Source organism: Zea mays, chromosome 5 (genome assembly GCF_902167145.1).
Source record: "Zea mays cultivar B73 chromosome 5, Zm-B73-REFERENCE-NAM-5.0, whole genome shotgun sequence".
Lineage (NCBI taxonomy): Eukaryota > Viridiplantae > Streptophyta > Magnoliopsida > Poales > Poaceae > Zea > Zea mays.
The window spans coordinates 155,653,379-155,675,459 of NC_050100.1; the positions used below are offsets into that span (position 1 = coordinate 155,653,379).

The following is a 22,081-nucleotide window of genomic DNA, read 5'->3' on the forward strand; positions in this document are numbered from 1 at the left end:
TTAACAACCAATTTCCCTAAATCCCAAGTCAACATGTAATCACAAAGATAAGAGTGAGAAATGGGAGCATTAAATTTTTCTCCACTTGTTGATGCCGCTTCCTTCACCTTACTCTTTGTGGAACTCAAGTTTACCTTTACTTGAGTTGACTTGTGATTTGAGGAGTGAATCCTCCCCAAGGCATCATATAGAGTGGTTCCCTCTATGAACTTGGGGGATCTCCACCCCTTATGCACTGTGCTAGGGTTTTCCTTGGATGAGTTGAACCCAAGCCCCCTTCTTCCATTGTTGGGCTTTAGGGACTTATACTTGGGTTCAATTTTCTTTAACCCATCATCGCTAGAGCATTTCTTCAATATTTATTTGACCTTCACCTGTGGGCTTTTCTTCCTTGCATGGTTAGTTAAACAACAAGAAGCATGGTATTTGGCACAATGTTTGCAAAAGATATTATTTGAGGAGCTAGACTTAGATTCAATCAATAAAGATGAGGCATTGATGTTCTTGCAATTTTCAAGTTGCACTTGAAGTTCTTGATTTTGGACATTCAAGCTTAACGTGCTTGATTCAAGTGCATCATTTTCATTTGCAAGATTAGCTATAGAGGTTTTCATATTGATTACTTCTTTTTCTTTATCCTCTATAGTTATCTTGACTAAAGATACTTCTTTAGTCAAGGCATCTAGCATTTCATCTTTATTGAGTAGCAATTCTTGAAGTTCTAGGTTTCTTTCCTTTTCAAGAATAAGCAAGTCTTCTTGAGCATCAAGAGTTGCTTTTCTTTTATCTAGCTTCTCCATTAATTTGGTGATAGTTGTGACACCCCAGGTGTCTATTTCATGTTACGTCGGGAGATTTATCCTAATCTCGGATGCTCAGTGAGAATTTCTATTTCTCGCTCGCGTATGTCTCTGATTATCCAGATTATTTATCCATATTTCACCAAGTTTGGAATTATTCAATCTCAAGAACAACCAAATTTGGAGCTGTTAAAACTTTTATCCTCAGCACGAATGCAAACTCGAAGATCATTCTCGAATTATAAATCTCATCCGAAGCTCATTAAATCAAACTCTCGACGACTGTTATCTGATCTGAGCCCGAATCCAATTCCTCGAACTTCGATCGATGTTCGACTATTTTAATCCGAGTCCGTACACTCAGACGGAATACTCAATATGTCGTCCTTAAATTAATTCTTACTCGACTCAGCCAAATATCTCATGTCCGAACCGAACTCAAAACCCCGTATCGACAACAATTTTAAAATGTCACGATTCGCTTTCTCCGACTAAAAATCCAAAGCCGCTCAGAAGTCTGAGAGAAACATTCATTTCTAAAATAGTGCGCGAGGAATTATTTCCGAGCGAATTCAAATAAAACTCTCGACCGAATTAATCGCTCAATCGTCCGTTCGTCGCAACTCTAGTTCACTCTGTTTTGCGTACAGACGAAATCTGCAGGAACATTTTTATTCCAGAAAATAAATTAGCGCGACCCGATTTGGGATTTTGGGCCAAGCCCATTCCAGCCCAGCCCATTTGGCCCACTAGGAAACCCTAACCCTAGGGCTTCTTCTATAAATAGCAGCCCTCTCACCTTGCACATGGTTATTTTGCACTCCCACCCCTCAAAAATTTCCAGCCGCCACAGCTTTTCCCTGCCTTTCTTCTTCACGGCAGCAACAGCCATCAGGGAGCCGTGCTCCTCCCATGGCGCCTCCTCTCCTTCCCTTCCTCGAGCAAGCTCCAGTGAGCGCGCAATGCAGCAACACCTTCTTCCCCCATGGAAGCCGGTGCTCCCTGTCCATGGCGCCACACTCAGCAGCAGCTTCTTCCTCCCTAGCGCTCGCTCCCTGCTGGAGAGCGGTTTGGCTCCTCGTCTCCTCCCATTTTCAAGCAAGCTTCCTAGTGTTTCCCCTCATCTCCATGGGCGTGGGCACCCCTTTTTCCCCTTGGCTGAGCTCGACCTACCAGAACCCGACACGAGCCCTTCTGCTCTAGCCATGGCGCAGGTCACTTCTCTGGTTCGAGCTCGAGCTGGTGAGCCGCCGTCGCCCATGGCCAACGCCCTGCTCAGGTGATGAATCTCGCGCTCCCTGTGCCACATCTCCAGCCGGCTTTTGTTTCCCCTACTCTACGGCCAGCAGCAAACCTCCATGGACGCCCCCTATTTTTCTTCCTAGCGCAGCTGTTGGGAGCCCCTGCTCAGACAGCAGCCATGGCGCCATGATTCTCTGCGCATCGATGCCGGTCCAAAAACAGCAGCCCCGGATCCCCTCCGCATCGCGTGCTTCGCTCGATCTGCGCAGCCCCGACCCACACCGTCGCGTTGGTGTTTGGGGGACAGCCCATGCCGCATCGTTGATCTGCGCGGTTCGACCGTCTACGCGTCTCACGTCGCCGGATCTGCGCAGCCCTAACATCGACGCCGTTCACCCCGGTGAGACCGCGTAAATCCTTGTTCGATTCCGCATCGACGTTATTTTCACGCGATTAATTGTGTATGTGTGCTGTTTTATTTTTTTGTTTTGTGGAGGAGAGGCACCCCGTGTTTTGCGAGGAGAAGACAAGCCGCTCGGCGCTCGTCGATGTTCGTAGCGATGCACAAATCGGAATCACCGTCGTTCTTGCAAACGCCGATTGGGTTTGTTTATGGTGAGCCGATGCATGTCGCTCTCGATCGACTCGATTAATTATTTTGAATGGATGTGTGTAAAATGTTTCGGCTATACATGTTGGTAGGATCGCATTCGCGAATAGAGAACAAGAGGTTGTTGATGTGTGCGAATTGTAGTTTATCTAATTATGCTTTGGTTGATGATGTGCGTGTGTGAATATGCGCGTGAAATTTTAATTGTATGAATGAACACGTATATAGAAGAAAATGACGTAGAACAAGAACTCGGATGTTTTTAAGTTTCGAATAATGTGTTGATGTGTGGTTTGCTGCGAGGATAAATTTTTAAAAATGCGGATTATGTGTTGGGGAATGCATCGATAGGTGTCTATGTGAAAAGTGTGTTGTTTTATGCATGTGATCGATGATTGTGATAGTCAATGCAGATGAGGGTATGATTAGTCCAGTTGGAGTCACCGGTGTGGTTGATGTCTTGTGCGTAACATGGGGACATGTATGTGGGTGTGTGTCGTGGTGTATTTAGTAGTGGTGGCGTAAGGTATTTGTTTGAGGTGTGCAGGTATATGCCGTAATATGGTTATACTCGCAATGAGGCAAAATATATGTATTGTGGGACACAACGTTTAGGTTGCTGTCATATAACCGTGTGAAGGATGCTCCCGATGGTCATGTGACTAAAGGGGGTTGTTGTGGCAAAGCGAGAAGTAAGTTTAGTTTTTCAACGGTTAGTGGATAGTATCTGTCGGTGTTGTCATGATTTTTGTTGTATGACAGATCGATGCTTAGCTTTATAAATTATTGCATTCCATTCCCTTTGGATAAATAAATGTCTTGTTGATCGATTAGAAGTCTTATATGAGCGTTATCGCAGCCCAATAATTATTGGAAGCAAATAGCATTCATAAGTCAGTCCTGGTTAAAATTGGAGAACAATTCGATAGCACATGCACATAAGTGTTTTAGGTCCCTCAGTAGCCAATGTAACTCCTACGGAGTTTTATGCCAGGTGTTAATGCCTCTATGTTAGACCTCCTAAAATATGATGTTTTCAGTGACTTGTGTGTTGTGCAGTTTAAGTTGAGAAAAGGATTAGAAACATTAATTAACTTGCTCCCACCCATGTTTTGAGTTGCAATGTCTAAATGGTTCGCTAAGTCTTCTACTGTGACTAGGTGAGTGCCCGTGCGTTGCAACGGAACCGTATAATAACACGATAACAATATATATTATAGATATGTGCCGCTCCAGGCGTTTCGACAAGCATAACAGGTCTAGCTTCTAGCGTCTAGGTGGATGTGTCGAGCAGACCAATATGTTGAGAGGTTTACACATTAAAGGATCAGCAATAAGTTGTCCACATAATGTAACACGAAGTGTTGCAAAGTACTTGAGAATTTCAGATCGGATAAATGGCACTTTGCTAAAACAACGTGAGCTCGAGCACGCAGCTCAAGCCCACCATGACCAAGAATCATGGGAAGGCTCTGGTAGACAAGACTCAGTGCCTTCTTTGCATGGCTTGATCCAAGAGCCAGTCACAACTCAGCGAGAGTAAGTGTAGCTGAGGCTTCAAGCAGATCCAAGTTGAATGATTTGCAGAATGATTGGTTGGCCAACGCATAAGGAAGCCCAAGGACCGCATTGTCAGATTTCTGGGAGAATCAGAATAAAATTTGTGTGATATTGATAATGTTTACCACACGGATTATGCATATCATATATGGCTAGTAGTTTCGCCTTCTACAGATTTCATGATTAGTGAAGTGATGTACATCAATCACTCTACATCTCATATTTAAATCCTGTTGAAATAAAGCCTGAGTACACGGCAACGGTCACATAACCACATCTCTGTAAACATTATAAGCGCTGGATTGTCCTCGTCTCCGTACACGGCAACGGTCACAGAAGTGACAGAACCACATCTCCGTAAGTAAGCAAGATGAAAAAGCATGATGTTCATGTTGTTACCCAATACATAAGTAGCTGTTAATATTCATTTACACTCTAAACTCTAAAGTAACTTGCCCTTGCGAAGTCTTCCTCACGGGATTTTTTCATTATATATCCAATCACCAGAACAGATGAGTCACATAGTTCCTACATCAAAGAGGGAGCAATTTCATAAGGGCGCATAGGGTTGGTATGGAAGTTTTGACAGTTAAGAAATCTTTTGTGCTGAAGCAAGAAGCTTCGACAGTTAAGAAATCTGTTGTACTCAAGCAAATAGCCAACAAGTGTCTTAAATGTTCAAAACTCAAAGGCAGTGACAAAAAACCATTATTTCTGATATGAAGGATAACAATTACATAAGATCAATTCAAAATTCAATGGTCCCATATTTCATGATGAACTTGACATGGGTTATCATGCACTTGATTATATCGCGACATAATATAGAAACATTTGACCATGCCTAAAGATTATTGAAACATATGCTAGTAAGCAGAAGTTTAACAGGAAATTGCCACCAGATCAGCAGTAAGAAACAGCCTTTCCATTAAAAATGACTGATTTCTCATTCATTTTTGTTAACATGATGCCATTCTTTGAAGACGGCATGATAAGATAGACACCCCATGGGCCATGATGGGTAAGTATGGCAAGAGGAAGAAAATACTGTCGATGTGAACTTCTGAAGATACAACTTCAGAGGGATGTAATAATAATGTAGATAAGTAGAGCACCTCATTAGTTGGCATGCCCTCTGCATAGCAGATTGCCTGAAAAAGGATAGAAGAGGATATAATCAGATGTCCATCACTTGCTCAGTTTATGAACTCTTCTAAGCTCTACTGATCCAGTAACAACAAGCATTTGAACTATTTATTGGGCTAAAACTTGAATACAGGGAACCCGTCAACAACAAGATGATGTAGCCCTAAACGGGATCCTAAATGCAGATATCAAGGATTACTGCAAAGTTGAGCTTTTAGCCAAGTTCCTAAAAAGACATCAAGGATCCTAAACATTCGAGCATATGACATTAATCAACAGGAGAGAGAAAACAGAAAAGTTGAGCTTTTAGCCAAGTTCCTAGGACAATCTATCAGCGAGAGCATTTCCTTGAACAGTACGACACTATTAAACAGTAAGATCTCAGCCAACTCATTTAGCAAAACAATGACGAATCGCGCCAATAGACACAAAACCAAGCCACTCATACCACGGTGAGGTTGGAGTAGCGCAACCGCCGCCGCAGCTCCTCTACCCCGGGCCGCAGAGCCGCCGCCGCCGCCTCCCTGGTGGAGGAGGGGTCGAGGAGGAGGGAGGCATCCAGCACGAGTCGTACGGGCCGCCCGGTGGCCATGGCTCAGGGGAGGGAGATGCCAATCGCCAACGCCTGAGTTATGTTCCTGGCTTTCTGCTCGGCGATTGAACACAGGGAACCCGTCAACAACAAGATGATGTAGCCCTAAATATTGTGTTAGATGAAGGTAGTTAGCTAAGAAATGCATTGGACATAAACCACATTAATATTTTTAATATACAGATTTAAATGCATGGATGGGGTGTCCATAGTTATTACATTGCACATTGGGTTTAAAAAATTTCGAATCCAAGAACGAGCAATTTATGTTATTGACTATCTGTGATCTTCTAGAATGCAGTTATGTGCTATACAAACAGGTAACAATTTTATGTGATGGAAGGGAATTAGGTAGCCTGTTTACACATCATAAATTCCTATATAAGGTAGGTCAAAAGCAAATAGCACATTTGATTTGTCATGCATCATCACTGCATACATGCAAACAATTAAAAAGAAACTACAGCCTGCAGCCCTGCACTATAAAGGGTTGAAGTCACTTCCTGTTCATTGCAGCCAAGCTCGAAAGGTAAAAACAGGTTGGGTTCCTAAACTCTAAATCCCTCATTTTTTCTTTTTCATCATGAACATGAGATTGTTCAGTCTATGGCCAATTGGCTGCTCACTGCAGCAAAGTATATATAACTGGATTCTAATGGTTGTCGCAATCCATAGTTCAAGATTAGCTATACGACAACAGTTGAATAGAGACACGAAAAAAGAAATACCTGGCCATCCTTTGAACATTGAGGTCAACTATGGTTATATCTGAAAGTAGAGGGGAAAAGACATTTATGTGATCGGTGTAAGGATATAATATAGGGAAAAAATAACAACATATAATACGGAATCCATTCTGTACTATGACTTAGAGCAGATAAATTCTCTTTGTTTTATTTCCATTTTGTTATTACAATTTGCTAACAACATGCGCCAACTAAAATAAATGGTCCACCCAAGCACAGACCCAGTTCATTGAACATGAAACCTACGAATAATGCGACTGCAAATAAAACAAGGGTATTATTAAAGTAGTAAATATGGATTAAACATGAGAAAGTACGTTTTCCAATATTGTTTCCTGTTGGCTTCCAAAGAAAAACTTGAACCGGAAAGAGAAAGAAGATGTCAAGAAGATGCTATATGATTTAGAAATGCAGTTGGCTTCCAAAGATAAACTTGAACCGAAAAGAGAACAATTTCACCTGCACTAACTTTTTCATTTTCCATTCATTTGGTAGCGGCTTGACAATACTTTTAGATGAGATTAACTGGCAAAAAACTACAGCAAGAGAAAGAAGACGCCATAAAGAAGCTATATGATTTGGAAAAGCAGTTAGCTTCCGAACAAAAACTTGGAGCAGAAAGAAAACATGTTTTCCTGCACTAACTTTTCATTTTCCATTCATTTGGTAGCATATTGACATTACTTTTAGAAGAGATCCGACCAACTATATACCGCGTATAAATAAATTGGACTTAACGAAGGACATGAAACAGAAGTTATTTGTGTCCTACTACTACCTTAATGACTAATGAGGAAGTGCATGTTACCTTCAAAAGAGACCCAACCAACAATAGTTTCGTGCAAAAGAGCTACATCACCATCCTTCTGTATTCAAGTATTAGTAGAAGAAATTGTTAATGGAAGGAAATAATCTATGAATAAGCATCGTTGATTTTGAGTTAAAAAATCAAGGTCGAATAGAACCCTGCGTATATACAGCCATATTTGTTTGGCATTTACATGTCCACATTGGTAGATAGGATCATAGCAATCGGAATAACATTGATCTGATCCAAAGTAATGTAATGTGTGATTAAGACACAAAGCAGTAATGACAATTTAGTAAGCAGTGGAGCCAATAAAATTCTAGACCAACTATAGGATGAGCAAGGGATAAAAAGGGGTCGCTGTCCCATCTCTTGACATGCGTGTGTTGTCCCATCTCTTGGCACTTGTAGGATGAGAGCGACCCCTTTTTATCCCTTGTTCATCCTACGTGTGGGATTAAAAAAACATTTACAAGTGACAAGGACACTGTTATGTAGGAAATGAGAAGAGGAGCAATCAAACCTTAGAAACAAAATCGAATACTGATAAGCTTGACTGTAATGTTAAACAGACCGTGGCACCACTCTGATTATTTTTTAGACCATCTGAGTTCAGGTTATTGTATATGTTATATTCAGATCTCAGCCAAGAACAGAAAAAAGATTTCAGACTGGATGAAGATCAACTGAATGTTGTTCACAACCAATAAACTCGTGTGTTAGAGAACAAACAGAAGAATAAAACCTATCAGTTGAATCCACCTATCGAGTCTATTGAATTGAAGCTACTTAACATCTTCTAATAAATTTCACTAACATGCAGGACATAGGCAAAGTTATTGATATTTCACATAACATCAGAATGCTTCCTTGCAATGATGGTCACACTGGCTGTAGAATAAAATACATCCAAATCTGTAAAAAATAACACAAGCATACCTATTTTTTAGTATCTACAAATCAAATTTGTACTCCTCTCATGTTTCCCTTGTTTGCATCTTATTGTGATACTATTGATTTACAATGTGTACGGAGAATGAAATAACAAGGTAATTTGACTTCATATCCAAGCTCAATGTAACTTCTAAACAAACAAAGAACAAGTGGCACAAACAAATATTTTGGACCTCAAAATTTCCTATCTAGAGTTTCTTTGCATGTATAACAGTTGATATATAAGGATAGTGGTACTTATGCCATAAGTACAAAAGAAATTTCGACAATGGACATCCAAGAAAAATCACACTTTTGAAATGATCTAATGACCTTGTTTCCACATCATATTTTCAGCCCAAACAATTGTTTCTAAGAAGATTATAGCATGCAATTGCACGAATCCTGTTGCTAGGCCAATTAATAATAAGTATGCTCCAACTGACAAGTCTAGCAATATATCTAAATTCTTTAACCTAAATCAGAATGACAAGCATGTACCATCCAGAACGACAAATAGTGATACAGTAAATAACAAAACCAATTAATTTAACATACAAATATAAAAGAATTTAAAGGGCTCAAGGAGCAACCATGGCATCCAATTTTCATGACTCATGACTTGTAGAGGAGGCTCCACGTGGTTGCCTTCGAAATATGGAAACATAAAAGCTCCTCAACATCAAAGCACCCATCAGCGCTTTCCATCTTGATGGCCTGCCATTGGTTACAATCTGGTCCTATCTGATCATATTTGTTTGCGAGGAATTCATGTCACACCTTATAATATCCGAATAAAATTTCTTGAATAAACAGTCAAATCTTGAACATAATTATCTCCCACTACCCAAACACAATAGAACACCCCAAACATTTGTAGTCCTTTAACTTACGCACTAAGATCCATGGATAACCACATGTTCTCAATTAACGATTTCTAGCTACAAATCAGCCTGGCAATAAATCAAATTGGAAAGCAATGCGTGATAGGGCTAATCAGATATGGTCATTAAAAAATCCCTAACCCAGATCAGGGCTGTTCTCGTGGAGCAAGAGGTGTGTACCTCGTACTCGCTACCGAGCGACTGGCGGTCCTAGAAGGCGAAGGTGGCTTCGGCAAAGGCGAATCTTGGCTCTGCCATAGCGGCTGACTTGCAACTCCATCGACGAGGGCCTCGCTACCGCTACACCACCCGCCGTTGTCTCGCACCTCACAGTATGGTCGTCGCACCAGGCACCGCCTTGCATCTACCGGAGCGCGCTGGTCCAGGCAGGCACGGACGCAGCGGGCGGCGACGGAGAGAGGCCCTGGCCGGGGAGGTCGAGAGCCACGGTGTGGATGCCGCATTGCCGCGGGAGGAGAGCGACGAGAGGACATGGCCCGGGGCGAGATGCAAGGAGGAGAGCAGGAGAGGAGGGGCAGGATGTAGGAAGTGCGAGGAGGGGTGTCGGCGAGGTTTCTGCGGGGGTGTCAGCGAAGGCGCAGCTCACCACTGTGTCGTTGGCTGCCTTCCTCCGTGGTCCGTCCGCCGGGTGCAGACTGGGGCGCCCTCCACCGTGTCCGTTGTGCTCCCCCATGGCAAGGAGGTCGAAGCACCTGGGGCAGGGCGTGGTGGAGATGAACCTCCCGCATTGCTTCTTCAGGTTGGGCATGTCGAGGAGGCCGACACGGCGGGGGAACGGGAGGGCGAACAAGGAGGGTGGATAGGGGGAGCGGGACTTGGGATCCAGGCGACGGGCGTCGCGCCGCCGCCGCCTAGGGTTCGAGCGGAGGAAGAGCCGCTTCGTTGATGGAAGGCTAGCGTTGTCGGTAGAAGGGGATTGCAGGGGTGGCCGCGGACCATCACCACTTCACTTCCTTGGATGTAGCACGGGATCTGGGAGGTGAATGGAGAGCACGAGATCTGGGAGGTGATGGGGATCACGGGGGCAACCGAGCAATCCCGTTGATTGCGGGGGCGGCCGCGGACGTGTGAATGAGCGGAGGATGTCGCTGGGGGAGGCAGAACCGTAGGTGTGCACGCCTACACTGTGTGCTTAAGAGTAGTAGAGATTAGCCAACTCATGTTAAATAGGAGTCGATTTCGTTAAGTGTTTGTTATATATATATGTTGTGTCTCAGATTGTGATAGTAATAGACAAGCCGACGTGTATGCTGTCGAACGGACCGTGTCGTTGCTCTAGTTAGCCAAATTGTTCGATGAATTGGTTAAGGTCGTAGCCACGATAATTTGCTTGTTGTATTCTAAATGCGTATGGTTACGGTCGCGGATGAAAAGTAGTAGCGCTCATGTGGTGTCTAAGCTAAAATGAGAACTAGTGGGTGAAAAGTGCTTTGATATACTTATATACCAAATTTGACTATTGTGATGAATGCGTTGTTAATTATGTATAGTAATTCTAGGCACGAGATGACTTGAGTAAAAATTTAGTAAGTCCACTTATTAGTTCTCACTTGGTTACTTTAACTCTAACAAATGTCAAAGTGTTACAATAATTCAAGTCTCTAGAACGCGGCAATTCTTGAATTGTATAGAAGCTGAAATGTATTGATTGCTGTTTTGGGCTGCACGTACTGTTTTCGGTGTGCTGTATGTTTGATGAACTAAATTGTGTTTTCTCTAGATATGTGCTATAGAAAAGTTGTATATAACATGATTATCTTGCTTGTACTAAAATTTGACAGCCATAAACCTGATTGTTTAGGAGTTGTGCTTTTCACAAGCCCAGCACCTGAATCTGTCGAATTTCTGAACAGATTTCAGAGATTGCAATGGTTGCTTAAGTTAATCTTGGAATTAGTTATTGGTGGTCACAAGAAAGTTGTAGATAACTTTATTATCTTACTTGTGTTAAAATTTGACAGCCATAGGTCTGACAGTTTAGGAGTTATGCTTTTTACAAATTCAGTAACTGAATCTGTCCAAATTCTGTACAGATTTCAGAAACTGCATTGTTTGCTCAATTTAATGTTGCAATCTGTTCATGATCGTTATAAGAAAGTTGTAGATGCTTTTCGGATCTTGCTTGTGTTAAAATTTCATAACTAAAGGCCTGACGGTTTAAGAGTTATAAAATTTACGAACTGGTTGCTGTGTTCTGTCCTCTGTCAGAACAGATTTTGAAAACTGCGTTGTTTGATTCAGTTAAGCACAGAATCACTTCTTGGTGATTATAAAAGTTATGTAGTGCAATTGCCAAGCTTTCTAAAAAGTCTTGGATCACTATTTTTGGTGGTCTGAAGATTAAGTTATGGATGTTTAAAGTCTGAAGACTGAATCTATCCAGTTCTCGACAGCACAACCTTCATAGTGTATTTCACCCTTGATACATATTAAACCAGCCAGTGATGTTTATAAATAATTTGTAGAATATTTAATTAGCTTTCCAGAAAGTCTAAGATCACTTTGTTTGGATGTCTGAATCTTCAGTTATGAATTTTTAAAGTCACAAGTCTGAATCTGTCCAAATTTGGACAGCGCTGTTGTGTTAACACCTTTTGACCTTGCTAAGTGTTTAATCGTGCGGTGATGACAATACCAAAGTTGTATAGCACCTTCTAAGCTTTCCAGAAAATCTTAGTTTGCTAGTTTTGGATTAATATTTAAAGAGTTATGGTTAAAACAAGCCACTGCTGTGCTGCTATCCTAATTTTGTTGTGTTTTGTGGATTGCTCTACTCTGTGGCGTATGTCTTGCGTTGACCGTTTCCCCGTTTTGATTTTGGTTGAACACGCAGTAACGATAATATAACTAATATAAGTGAGCATAAGTATGTAGGTAACTAGTACACGCCTCGCTAAATTAGGGAACTAAATTGGTTAAGGTCTAATACGTGTTCGCCTAATAAATAATTGTAAAGCCCAACTAAGTGTCTAGTTCCTTTTCAACTAAGTCTGTCTACATATCAGTCGTAGGAAACTTAAGTACTTAACTAACCTAATGTTAAGTAACCAATGAATGATTAAAGTGAATGTGATAAATGCTTGCACGTGTGATGTCGTATTGCGCTGGTTAAGTCTAGAAAGTATCGGTCGTCTTTCTAATGGTAGTAACTACGTATGCCCGACGACGTGTAGATAACTAAAGCTAACATGTGGTTGTTTGTGGTGTCTTACAATTAAATATTTAGTTCGCTACCGTGTATTTGTATATCTGGTGATATTTTCATTATATTCATACATATGCATCCTGCATCTCATTTAGGACTGAGAGATGGTGATCGTGCAAGTGATGTGGTGCCAACCACAAGATGCAGTTGGTAGACGTACTGAAGGATGGTGGACATAACCAGTGGATGCTCGCCGAGCGAGTGCCACCCCGGCAAACACTATCTAAGTGTTAAATTAAAGGCAAGCCCCGGTTTTATGCATAACCAGTTCTATATATTACTAGGTGAGTGCCTGTGCGTTGCAACGGAACCGTATAATAACACGATAACAATATATATTATAGATATGTGCCGCTCCAGGCGTTTCGACAAGCATAACAGGTCTAGCTTCTAGCGTCTAGGTGGATGTGTCGAGCAGACCAATATGTTGAGAGGTTTACACATTAAAGGATCAGCAATAAGTTGTCCACATAATGTAACACGAAGTGTTGCAAAGTACTTGAGAATTTCAGATCGGATAAATGGCACTTTGCTAAAACAACGTGAGCTCGAGCACGCAGCTCAAGCCCACCATGACCAAGAATCATGGGAAGGCTCTGGTAGACAAGACTCAGTGCCTTCTTTGCATGGCTTGATCCAAGAGCCAGTCACAACTCAGCGAGAGTAAGTGTAGCTGAGGCTTCAAGCAGATCCAAGTTGAATGATTTGCAGAATGATTGGTTGGCCAACGCATAAGGAAGCCCAAGGACCGCATTGTCAGATTTCTGGGAGAATCAGAATAAAATTTGTGTGATATTGATAATGTTTACCACACGGATTATGCATATCATATATGGCTAGTAGTTTCGCCTTCTACAGATTTCATGGTTAGTGAAGTGATGTACATCAATCACTCTACATCTCATATTTAAATCCTGTTGAAATAAAGCCTGAGTACACGGCAACGGTCACATAACCACATCTCTGTAAACATTATAAGCGCTGGATTGTCCTCGTCTCCGTACACGGCAACGGTCACAGAAGTGACAGAACCACATCTCCGTAAGTAAGCAAGATGAAAAAGCATGATGTTCATGTTGTTACCCAATACATAAGTAGCTGTTAATATTCATTTACACTCTAAACTCTAAAGTAACTTGCCCTTGCGAAGTCTTCCTCACGGGATTTTTTCATTATATATCCAATCACCAGAACAGATGAGTCACATAGTTCCTACATCAAAGAGGGAGCAATTTCATAAGGGCGCATAGGGTTGGTATGGAAGTTTTGACAGTTAAGAAATCTTTTGTGCTGAAGCAAGAAGCTTCGACAGTTAAGAAATCTGTTGTACTCAAGCAAATAACCAACAAGTGTCTTAAATGTTCAAAACTCAAAGGCAGTGACAAAAAAACCATTATTTCTGATATGAAGGATAACAATTACATAAGATCAATTCAAAATTCAATGGTCCCATATTTCATGATGAACTTGACATGGGTTATCATGCACTTGATTATATCGCGACATAATATAGAAACATTTGACCATGCCTAAAGATTATTGAAACATATGCTAGTAAGCAGAAGTTTAACAGGAAATTGCCACCAGATCAGCAGTAAGAAACAGCCTTTCCATTAAAAATGACTGATTTCTCATTCATTTTTGTTAACATGATGCCATTCTTTGAAGACGGCATGATAAGATAGACACCCCATGGGCCATGATGGGTAAGTATGGCAAGAGGAAGAAAATACTGTCGATGTGAACTTCTGAAGATACAACTTCAGAGGGATGTAATAATAATGTAGATAAGTAGAGCACCTCATTAGTTGGCATGCCCTCTGCATAGCAGATTGCCTGAAAAAGGATAGAAGAGGATATAATCAGATGTCCATCACTTGCTCAGTTTATGAACTCTTCTAAGCTCTACTGATCCAGTAACAACAAGCATTTGAACTATTTATTGGGCTAAAACTTGAATACAGGGAACCCGTCAACAACAAGATGATGTAGCCCTAAACGGGATCCTAAATGCAGATATCAAGGATTACTGCAAAGTTGAGCTTTTAGCCAAGTTCCTAAAAAGACATCAAGGATCCTAAACATTCGAGCATATGACATTAATCAACAGGAGAGAGAAAACAGAAAAGTTGAGCTTTTAGCCAAGTTCCTAGGACAATCTATCAGCGAGAGCATTTCCTTGAACAGTACGACACTATTAAACAGTAAGATCTCAGCCAACTCATTTAGCAAAACAATGACGAATCGCGCCAATAGACACAAAACCAAGCCACTCATACCACGGTGAGGTTGGAGTAGCGCAACCGCCGCCGCAGCTCCTCTACCCCGGGCCGCAGAGCCGCCGCCGCCGCCTCCCTGGTGGAGGAGGGGTCGAGGAGGAGGGAGGCATCCAGCACGAGTCGTACGGGCCGCCCGGTGGCCATGGCTCAGGGGAGGGAGATGCCAATCGCCAACGCCTGAGTTATGTTCCTGGCTTTCTGCTCGGCGATTGAACACAGGGAACCCGTCAACAACAAGATGATGTAGCCCTAAATATTGTGTTAGATGAAGGTAGTTAGCTAAGAAATGCATTGGACATAAACCACATTAATATTTTTAATATACAGATTTAAATGCATGGATGGGGTGTCCATAGTTATTACATTGCACATTGGGTTTAAAAAATTTCGAATCCAAGAACGAGCAATTTATGTTATTGACTATCTGTGATCTTCTAGAATGCAGTTATGTGCTATACAAACAGGTAACAATTTTATGTGATGGAAGGGAATTAGGTAGCCTGTTTACACATCATAAATTCCTATATAAGGTAGGTCAAAAGCAAATAGCACATTTGATTTGTCATGCATCATCACTACATACATGCAAACAATTAAAAAGAAACTACAGCCTGCAGCCCTGCACTATAAAGGGTTGAAGTCACTTCCTGTTCATTGCAGCCAAGCTCGAAAGGTAAAAACAGGTTGGGTTCCTAAACTCTAAATCCCTCATTTTTTTCTTTTTCATCATGAACATGAGATTGTTCAGTCTATGGCCAATTGGCTGCTCACTGCAGCAAAGTATATATAACTGGATTCTAATGGTTGTCGCAATCCATAGTTCAAGATTAGCTATACGACAACAGTTGAATAGAGACACGAAAAAAGAAATACCTGGCCATCCTTTGAACATTGAGGTCAACTATGGTTATATCTGAAAGTAGAGGGGAAAAGACATTTATGTGATCGGTGTAAGGATATAATATAGGGAAAAAATAACAACATATAATACGGAATCCATTCTGTACTATGACTTAGAGCAGATAAATTCTCTTTGTTTTATTTCCATTTTGTTATTACAATTTGCTAACAACATGCGCCAACTAAAATAAATGGTCCACCCAAGCACAGACCCAGTTCATTGAACATGAAACCTACGAATAATGCGACTGCAAATAAAACAAGGGTATTATTAAAGTAGTAAATATGGATTAAACATGAGAAAGTACGTTTTCCAATATTGTTTCCTGTTGGCTTCCAAAGAAAAACTTGAACCGGAAAGAGAAAGAAGATGTCAAGAAGATGCTATATGATTTAGAAATGCAGTTGGCTTCCAAAGATAAACTTGAACCGAAAAGAGAACAATTTCACCTGCACTAACTTTTTCATTTTCCATTCATTTGGTAGCGGCTTGACAATACTTTTAGATGAGATTAACTGGCAAAAAACTACAGCAAGAGAAAGAAGACGCCATAAAGAAGCTATATGATTTGGAAAAGCAGTTAGCTTCCGAACAAAAACTTGGAGCAGAAAGAAAACATGTTTTCCTGCACTAACTTTTCATTTTCCATTCATTTGGTAGCATATTGACATTACTTTTAGAAGAGATCCGACCAACTATATACCGCGTATAAATAAATTGGACTTAACGAAGGACATGAAACAGAAGTTATTTGTGTCCTACTACTACCTTAATGACTAATGAGGAAGTGCATGTTACCTTCAAAAGAGACCCAACCAACAATAGTTTCGTGCAAAAGAGCTACATCACCATCCTTCTGTATTCAAGTATTAGTAGAAGAAATTGTTAATGGAAGGAAATAATCTATGAATAAGCATCGTTGATTTTGAGTTAAAAAATCAAGGTCGAATAGAACCCTGCGTATATACAGCCATATTTGTTTGGCATTTACATGTCCACATTGGTAGATAGGATCATAGCAATCGGAATAACATTGATCTGATCCAAAGTAATGTAATGTGTGATTAAGACACAAAGCAGTAATGACAATTTAGTAAGCAGTGGAGCCAATAAAATTCTAGACCAACTATAGGATGAGCAAGGGATAAAAAGGGGTCGTTGTCCCATCTCTTGACATGCGTGTGTTGTCCCATCTCTTGGCACTTGTAGGATGAGAGCGACCCCTTTTTATCCCTTGTTCATCCTACGTGTGGGATTAAAAAAACATTTACAAGTGACAAGGACACTGTTATGTAGGAAATGAGAAGAGGAGCAATCAAACCTTAGAAACAAAATCGAATACTGATAAGCTTGACTGTAATGTTAAACAGACCGTGGCACCACTCTGATTATTTTTTAGACCATCTGAGTTCAGGTTATTGTATATGTTATATTCAGATCTCAGCCAAGAACAGAAAAAAGATTTCAGACTGGATGAAGATCAACTGAATGTTGTTCACAACCAATAAACTCGTGTGTTAGAGAACAAACAGAAGAATAAAACCTATCAGTTGAATCCACCTGTCGAGTCTATTGAATTGAAGCTACTTAACATCTTCTAATAAATTTCACTAACATGCAGGACATAGGCAAAGTTATTGATATTTCACATAACATCAGAATGCTTCCTTGCAATGATGGTCACACTGGCTGTAGAATAAAATACATCCAAATCTGTAAAAAATAACACAAGCATACCTATTTTTTAGTATCTACAAATCAAATTTGTACTCCTCTCATGTTTCCCTTGTTTGCATCTTATTGTGATACTATTGATTTACAATGTGTACGGAGAATGAAATAACAAGGTAATTTGACTTCATATCCAAGCTCAATGTAACTTCTAAACAAACAAAGAACAAGTGGCACAAACAAATATTTTGGACCTCAAAATTTCCTATCTAGAGTTTCTTTGCATGTATAACAGTTGATATATAAGGATAGTGGTACTTATGCCATAAGTACAAAAGAAATTTCGACAATGGACATCCAAGAAAAATCACACTTTTGAAATGATCTAATGACCTTGTTTCCACATCATATTTTCAGCCCAAACAATTGTTTCTAAGAAGATTATAGCATGCAATTGCACGAATCCTGTTGCTAGGCCAATTAATAATAAGTATGCTCCAACTGACAAGTCTAGCAATATATCTAAATTCTTTAACCTAAATCAGAATGACAAGCATGTACCATCCAGAACGACAAATAGTGATACAGTAAATAACAAAACCAATTAATTTAACATACAAATATAAAAGAATTTAAAGGGCTCAAGGAGCAACCATGGCATCCAATTTTCATGACTCATGACTTGTAGAGGAGGCTCCACGTGGTTGCCTTCGAAATATGGAAACATAAAAGCTCCTCAACATCAAAGCACCCATCAGCGCTTTCCATCTTGATGGCCTGCCATTGGTTACAATCTGGTCCTATCTGATCATATTTGTTTGCGAGGAATTCATGTCACACCTTATAATATCCGAATAAAATTTCTTGAATAAACAGTCAAATCTTGAACATAATTATCTCCCACTACCCAAACACAATAGAACACCCCAAACATTTGTAGTCCTTTAACTTACGCACTAAGATCCATGGATAACCACATGTTCTCAATTAACGATTTCTAGCTACAAATCAGCCTGGCAATAAATCAAATTGGAAAGCAATGCGTGATAGGGCTAATCAGATATGGTCATTAAAAAATCCCTAACCCAGATCAGGGCTGTTCTCGTGGAGCAAGAGGTGTGTACCTCGTACTCGCTACCGAGCGACTGGCGGTCCTAGAAGGCGAAGGTGGCTTCGGCAAAGGCGAATCTTGGCTCTGCCATAGCGGCTGACTTGCAACTCCATCGACGAGGGCCTCGCTACCGCTACACCACCCGCCGTTGTCTCGCACCTCACAGTATGGTCGTCGCACCAGGCACCGCCTTGCATCTACCGGAGCGCGCTGGTCCAGGCAGGCACGGACGCAGCGGGCGGCGACGGAGAGAGGCCCTGGCCGGGGAGGTCGAGAGCCACGGTGTGGATGCCGCATTGCCGCGGGAGGAGAGCGACGAGAGGACATGGCCCGGGGCGAGATGCAAGGAGGAGAGCAGGAGAGGAGGGGCAGGATGTAGGAAGTGCGAGGAGGGGTGTCGACGAGGTTTCTACGGGGGTGTCAGCGAAGGCGCAGCTCACCACTGTGTCGTTGGCTGCCTTCCTCCGTGGTCCGTCCGCCGGGTGCAGACTGGGGCGCCCTCCACCGTGTCCGTTGTGCTCCCCCATGGCAAGGAGGTCGAAGCACCTGGGGCAGGGCGTGGTGGAGATGAACCTCCCGCATTGCTTCTTCAGGTTGGGCATGTCGAGGAGGCCGACACGGCGGGGGAACGGGAGGGCGAACAAGGAGGGTGGATAGGGGGAGCGGGACTTGGGATCCAGGCGATGGGCGTCGCGCCGCCGCCGCCTAGGGTTCGAGCGGAGGAAGAGCCGCTTCGTTGATGGAAGGCTAGCGTTGTCGGTAGAAGGGGATTGCGGGGGTGGCCGCGGACCATCACCACTTCACTTCCTTGGATGTAGCACGGGATCTGGGAGGTGAATGGAGAGCACGAGATCTGGGAGGTGATGGGGATCACGGGGGCAACCGGGCAATCCCGTTGATTGCGGGGGCGGCCGCGGACGTGTGAATGAGCGGAGGATGTCGCTGGGGGAGGCAGAACCGTAGGTGTGCACGCCTACACTGTGTGCTTAAGAGTAGTAGAGATTTTACTGCACTTAATGATTGTAGGCTTGAATTGTGCACTTAAGTGTAGGAGTTGCCTGAAACCCTAGTTGCATTAACTCAGGATTCCTATTGAGATGAATACTAGTATGCTAGGTCGAGTAGCTGCTTTCCTAATTAGGGATCTCGGTAGAAGTCGAGTGATTTTTCTAGCACTCGCGCGAGGTCAGGAATTGTTTGTATCCACTTTGATAACAGAATGGTGATGGTCTGTGGACACGGGTCCATGGGGACGCGTGGTCTACGAGATGGAAAAATTGGAATAAGGATTAACGTGCGGATACCTGTGTCAAGTGTTTGAACGTACTAAACACATACCGAGAAATATGGTAAATCGGTAAGCCTAGTACCTGAGTGAACCTGCCCGCATACTTTACCCCTCACGCGACCTGAGACGTGGTCTCCCATTCCGGTTATGGTGGGTACAAGTGCGGTCACTGCACGACGGCAGTCGGGGTCAGTGAGGCATTGTACGCCAAGGCGGTGAGCCCTGATCTATTGTCAGGGAATCGATGGGGACAGTTGATGTGTGTGGGGACAGAGTGCCTCGCCACGTCGTGTGTTTAGGTTTACCTTGCAAGGATAAAACTCGATTCGAATCGTCTGCTTCTCATAGCTAATGAGACTGCTTGATCCATTGTACTGCATTGAGTAACAAGTGGAAATATAATGAGTTGAGACAAGATGTTGCTTGCTAAAATGTTTGCTACTATGTATGAGTAGATAGTACATATTTAGCCTTAAGAGAGTCACACTTAAATTTGACCAAGTTAAAATTTGATCTAGAAACTCAGCTAGTGCTTTTGGCAACCAAACCCCACAGCCAAACAGCTGCATGTCTAGAGGTAGAGGAGTAGACTCCTCACACCGGGTAAGTCTAGCTGAGTATTAGTATACTCAGCCTTGCTTATGGCATAATTTTTGCAGGTACCTCCTTGATTGGTTGATGGTGTGACTTGGCCTCCATCCCTGCCACCGGGATAGATGGTCGAGTGGGTTACTGCTTCTGCAGGAGAGGACTAGGAGGAGTAGCGTGGCCAGGCTTCGCCATGTTACTCGGTTTTCTCCGTTAGTTATTTCCGCTGCATTAAAATTTATGTTTATTATTTCTGAAACTCCAATAATGTAATCACTAATGATACTTCTTAAATTTGTGGTATTATGCTTTATTGTATTTCTCTGTGCCTCACCTTCGAGTGAGCTAGTGGTATTCGATCCTGGTTAAGTGGCTTTATCGGACTAGATCCGAGGGACTGACGGTTTATTCCTATTTAAGTGTGGTCTAGCCTCTAAGGCGGGACTTAGGCACTTAAGTTGGAATAATTCGGGCGGTTCCGCCACAAACATTATATCCATTCAAGCCAAATTCTTTAATCATTTTATTCTTCATGGCAATTTGTTCATCATCATCATCATTTGGAAAATCATTACTAAATAAAGTTACCTTATCTCCTTTTGCCATGAGGCAAGTTGGAGTGTAGGAGTCGTCTTGTAGGTTGGTGAAGAGTTGCGAGCTTGAAGTAGATTGGATGGCAACGTTTGCCACCACTTCCTCTTCTTCGGAGCTAGAACTCTCTTCATCGGAGTTCCATTCTTCACCAATATGGGCTTGACCATATTTCTTCTTCTTGAAATGTCCCTTGGTCTTGCCTCCCTTTTTGAACTTGTCCTTCTTGTATTCCTTCTTGGCTTCTTGTTCCTTTTTGTTAGGACAATCCGCTATGAAATGACCGGTTTGGCCACATTCATAGCATGCCCTCTTCTTTCCTTTCCTTTGAAACTTGTCATTTTTCCTTACAAATTTCTTGAATGTTTTGATGAACATAGCTGTGTCTTCATCACTTGAGCTATCTTCATCACTTGATGTCTTGACCACTTTCTTTGCCTTTTGGTCTTTGTTCTTCTTGGGTGTGTCTTGTTCATTTGTGATCAAGGCATGAGAGTCTCTTGTCTTGACTGGGGCTTCTTCGGACTCGTGTTGTTGAATCTTTGCAAATAATTGATGAGGTGTCATATCTTCATAGTCATCACGATCCCTTATCATCCTTGCTAGATTCTTATCCTTTTCTTTATATGCTCTCATGAATAGTCTTGTGACCTTGGAGTCACTCCAATCTTCACTTCCAAGCACTCTTATTTTGTTTACTAACACCATCAATCGATCAAAGAGTGATTGAAGCGACTCACCCTTAGTCCAATCGTATCTAGCAAGCTCACTCTCCAAAGCTTCAATTCTATGTCTTTTAGCTTTGGGATCTCCTTCATGTGACATTTTAAGAATATTCCAAATGTCACGGGCATCTTCTCTTCCTTAAACTTTCTGGTATTCTTCCGGACAAAGACTTCCTTTAATTATGCTCACTGCTTGAGCATTGCGGTGAACCTCTTGCATCATTTCCAAAGTCATCTCTTCTCCTTGGGCGGGCTTATACATACCTACATTGACAATCTCCCAAAGACTAGGATGTACACCGATTAAATGTGACTTCATCTTATCGGCCCACTCGTCATAGTTCAACTCACTAAGAGTTGGTAACTTTCCAAGTGGGGCG

General features: G+C 42.0%; 2 protein-coding genes across 4 annotated transcripts; both read right to left on the minus strand.

The window, feature by feature from the left end:
• Positions 1–4,305: 4,305 nt before the first annotated feature.
• Positions 4,306–6,032, minus strand: LOC111589287 (inositol-tetrakisphosphate 1-kinase 6-like). Of its 2 annotated transcripts, XM_023300086.2 has the most exons (3): positions 5,807–6,032; positions 5,328–5,363; positions 4,306–4,740 (listed from the first exon to the last, which is right to left on the minus strand). In XM_023300086.2, the coding sequence occupies exons 1-3, from the start codon at positions 5,948–5,950 to the stop codon at positions 4,648–4,650; spliced, it is 273 nt and encodes a 90-aa protein (XP_023155854.1). In that variant the 5' UTR covers positions 5,951–6,032; the 3' UTR covers positions 4,306–4,647. The 2 variants fall into 2 exon arrangements, with proteins under 2 accessions (XP_023155854.1, XP_023155853.1); XM_023300085.1 differs by lacking the exon at positions 4,306–4,740 and having other exon boundaries at positions 5,146–5,363; positions 5,807–6,020.
• Positions 6,033–13,324: 7,292 nt separating this feature from the next.
• LOC111589288 (inositol-tetrakisphosphate 1-kinase 6-like) lies at positions 13,325–15,052 on the minus strand. Of its 2 annotated transcripts, XM_023300088.2 has the most exons (3): positions 14,827–15,052; positions 14,348–14,383; positions 13,325–13,759 (listed from the first exon to the last, which is right to left on the minus strand). In XM_023300088.2, exons 1-3 carry the CDS (start codon positions 14,968–14,970, stop codon positions 13,667–13,669), a joined length of 273 nt encoding a protein of 90 aa, XP_023155856.1. In that variant the 5' UTR covers positions 14,971–15,052; the 3' UTR covers positions 13,325–13,666. The 2 variants fall into 2 exon arrangements, with proteins under 2 accessions (XP_023155856.1, XP_023155855.1); XM_023300087.1 differs by lacking the exon at positions 13,325–13,759 and having other exon boundaries at positions 14,166–14,383; positions 14,827–15,040.
• Between the last annotated feature and the right edge of the window lie 7,029 nt (positions 15,053–22,081).

What these genes read in the sequence shown, in the direction of transcription:
- LOC111589287 (XM_023300085.1), bottom strand. Translation starts at nt 5,950, where the DNA reads ATGGCCACCGGGCGGCCCGTACGACTCGTGCTGGATGCCTCCCTCCTC. An exon ending in GCTACTCCAACCTCACCGTG is followed by an intron (nt 5,364 to 5,806) that starts GTATGAGTGGCT and finishes ATCCTTTTTCAG; the next exon opens with GCAATCTGCTATGCAGAGGG.
- LOC111589288 (XM_023300087.1), bottom strand. Translation starts at nt 14,970, where the DNA reads ATGGCCACCGGGCGGCCCGTACGACTCGTGCTGGATGCCTCCCTCCTC. An exon ending in GCTACTCCAACCTCACCGTG is followed by an intron (nt 14,384 to 14,826) that starts GTATGAGTGGCT and finishes ATCCTTTTTCAG; the next exon opens with GCAATCTGCTATGCAGAGGG.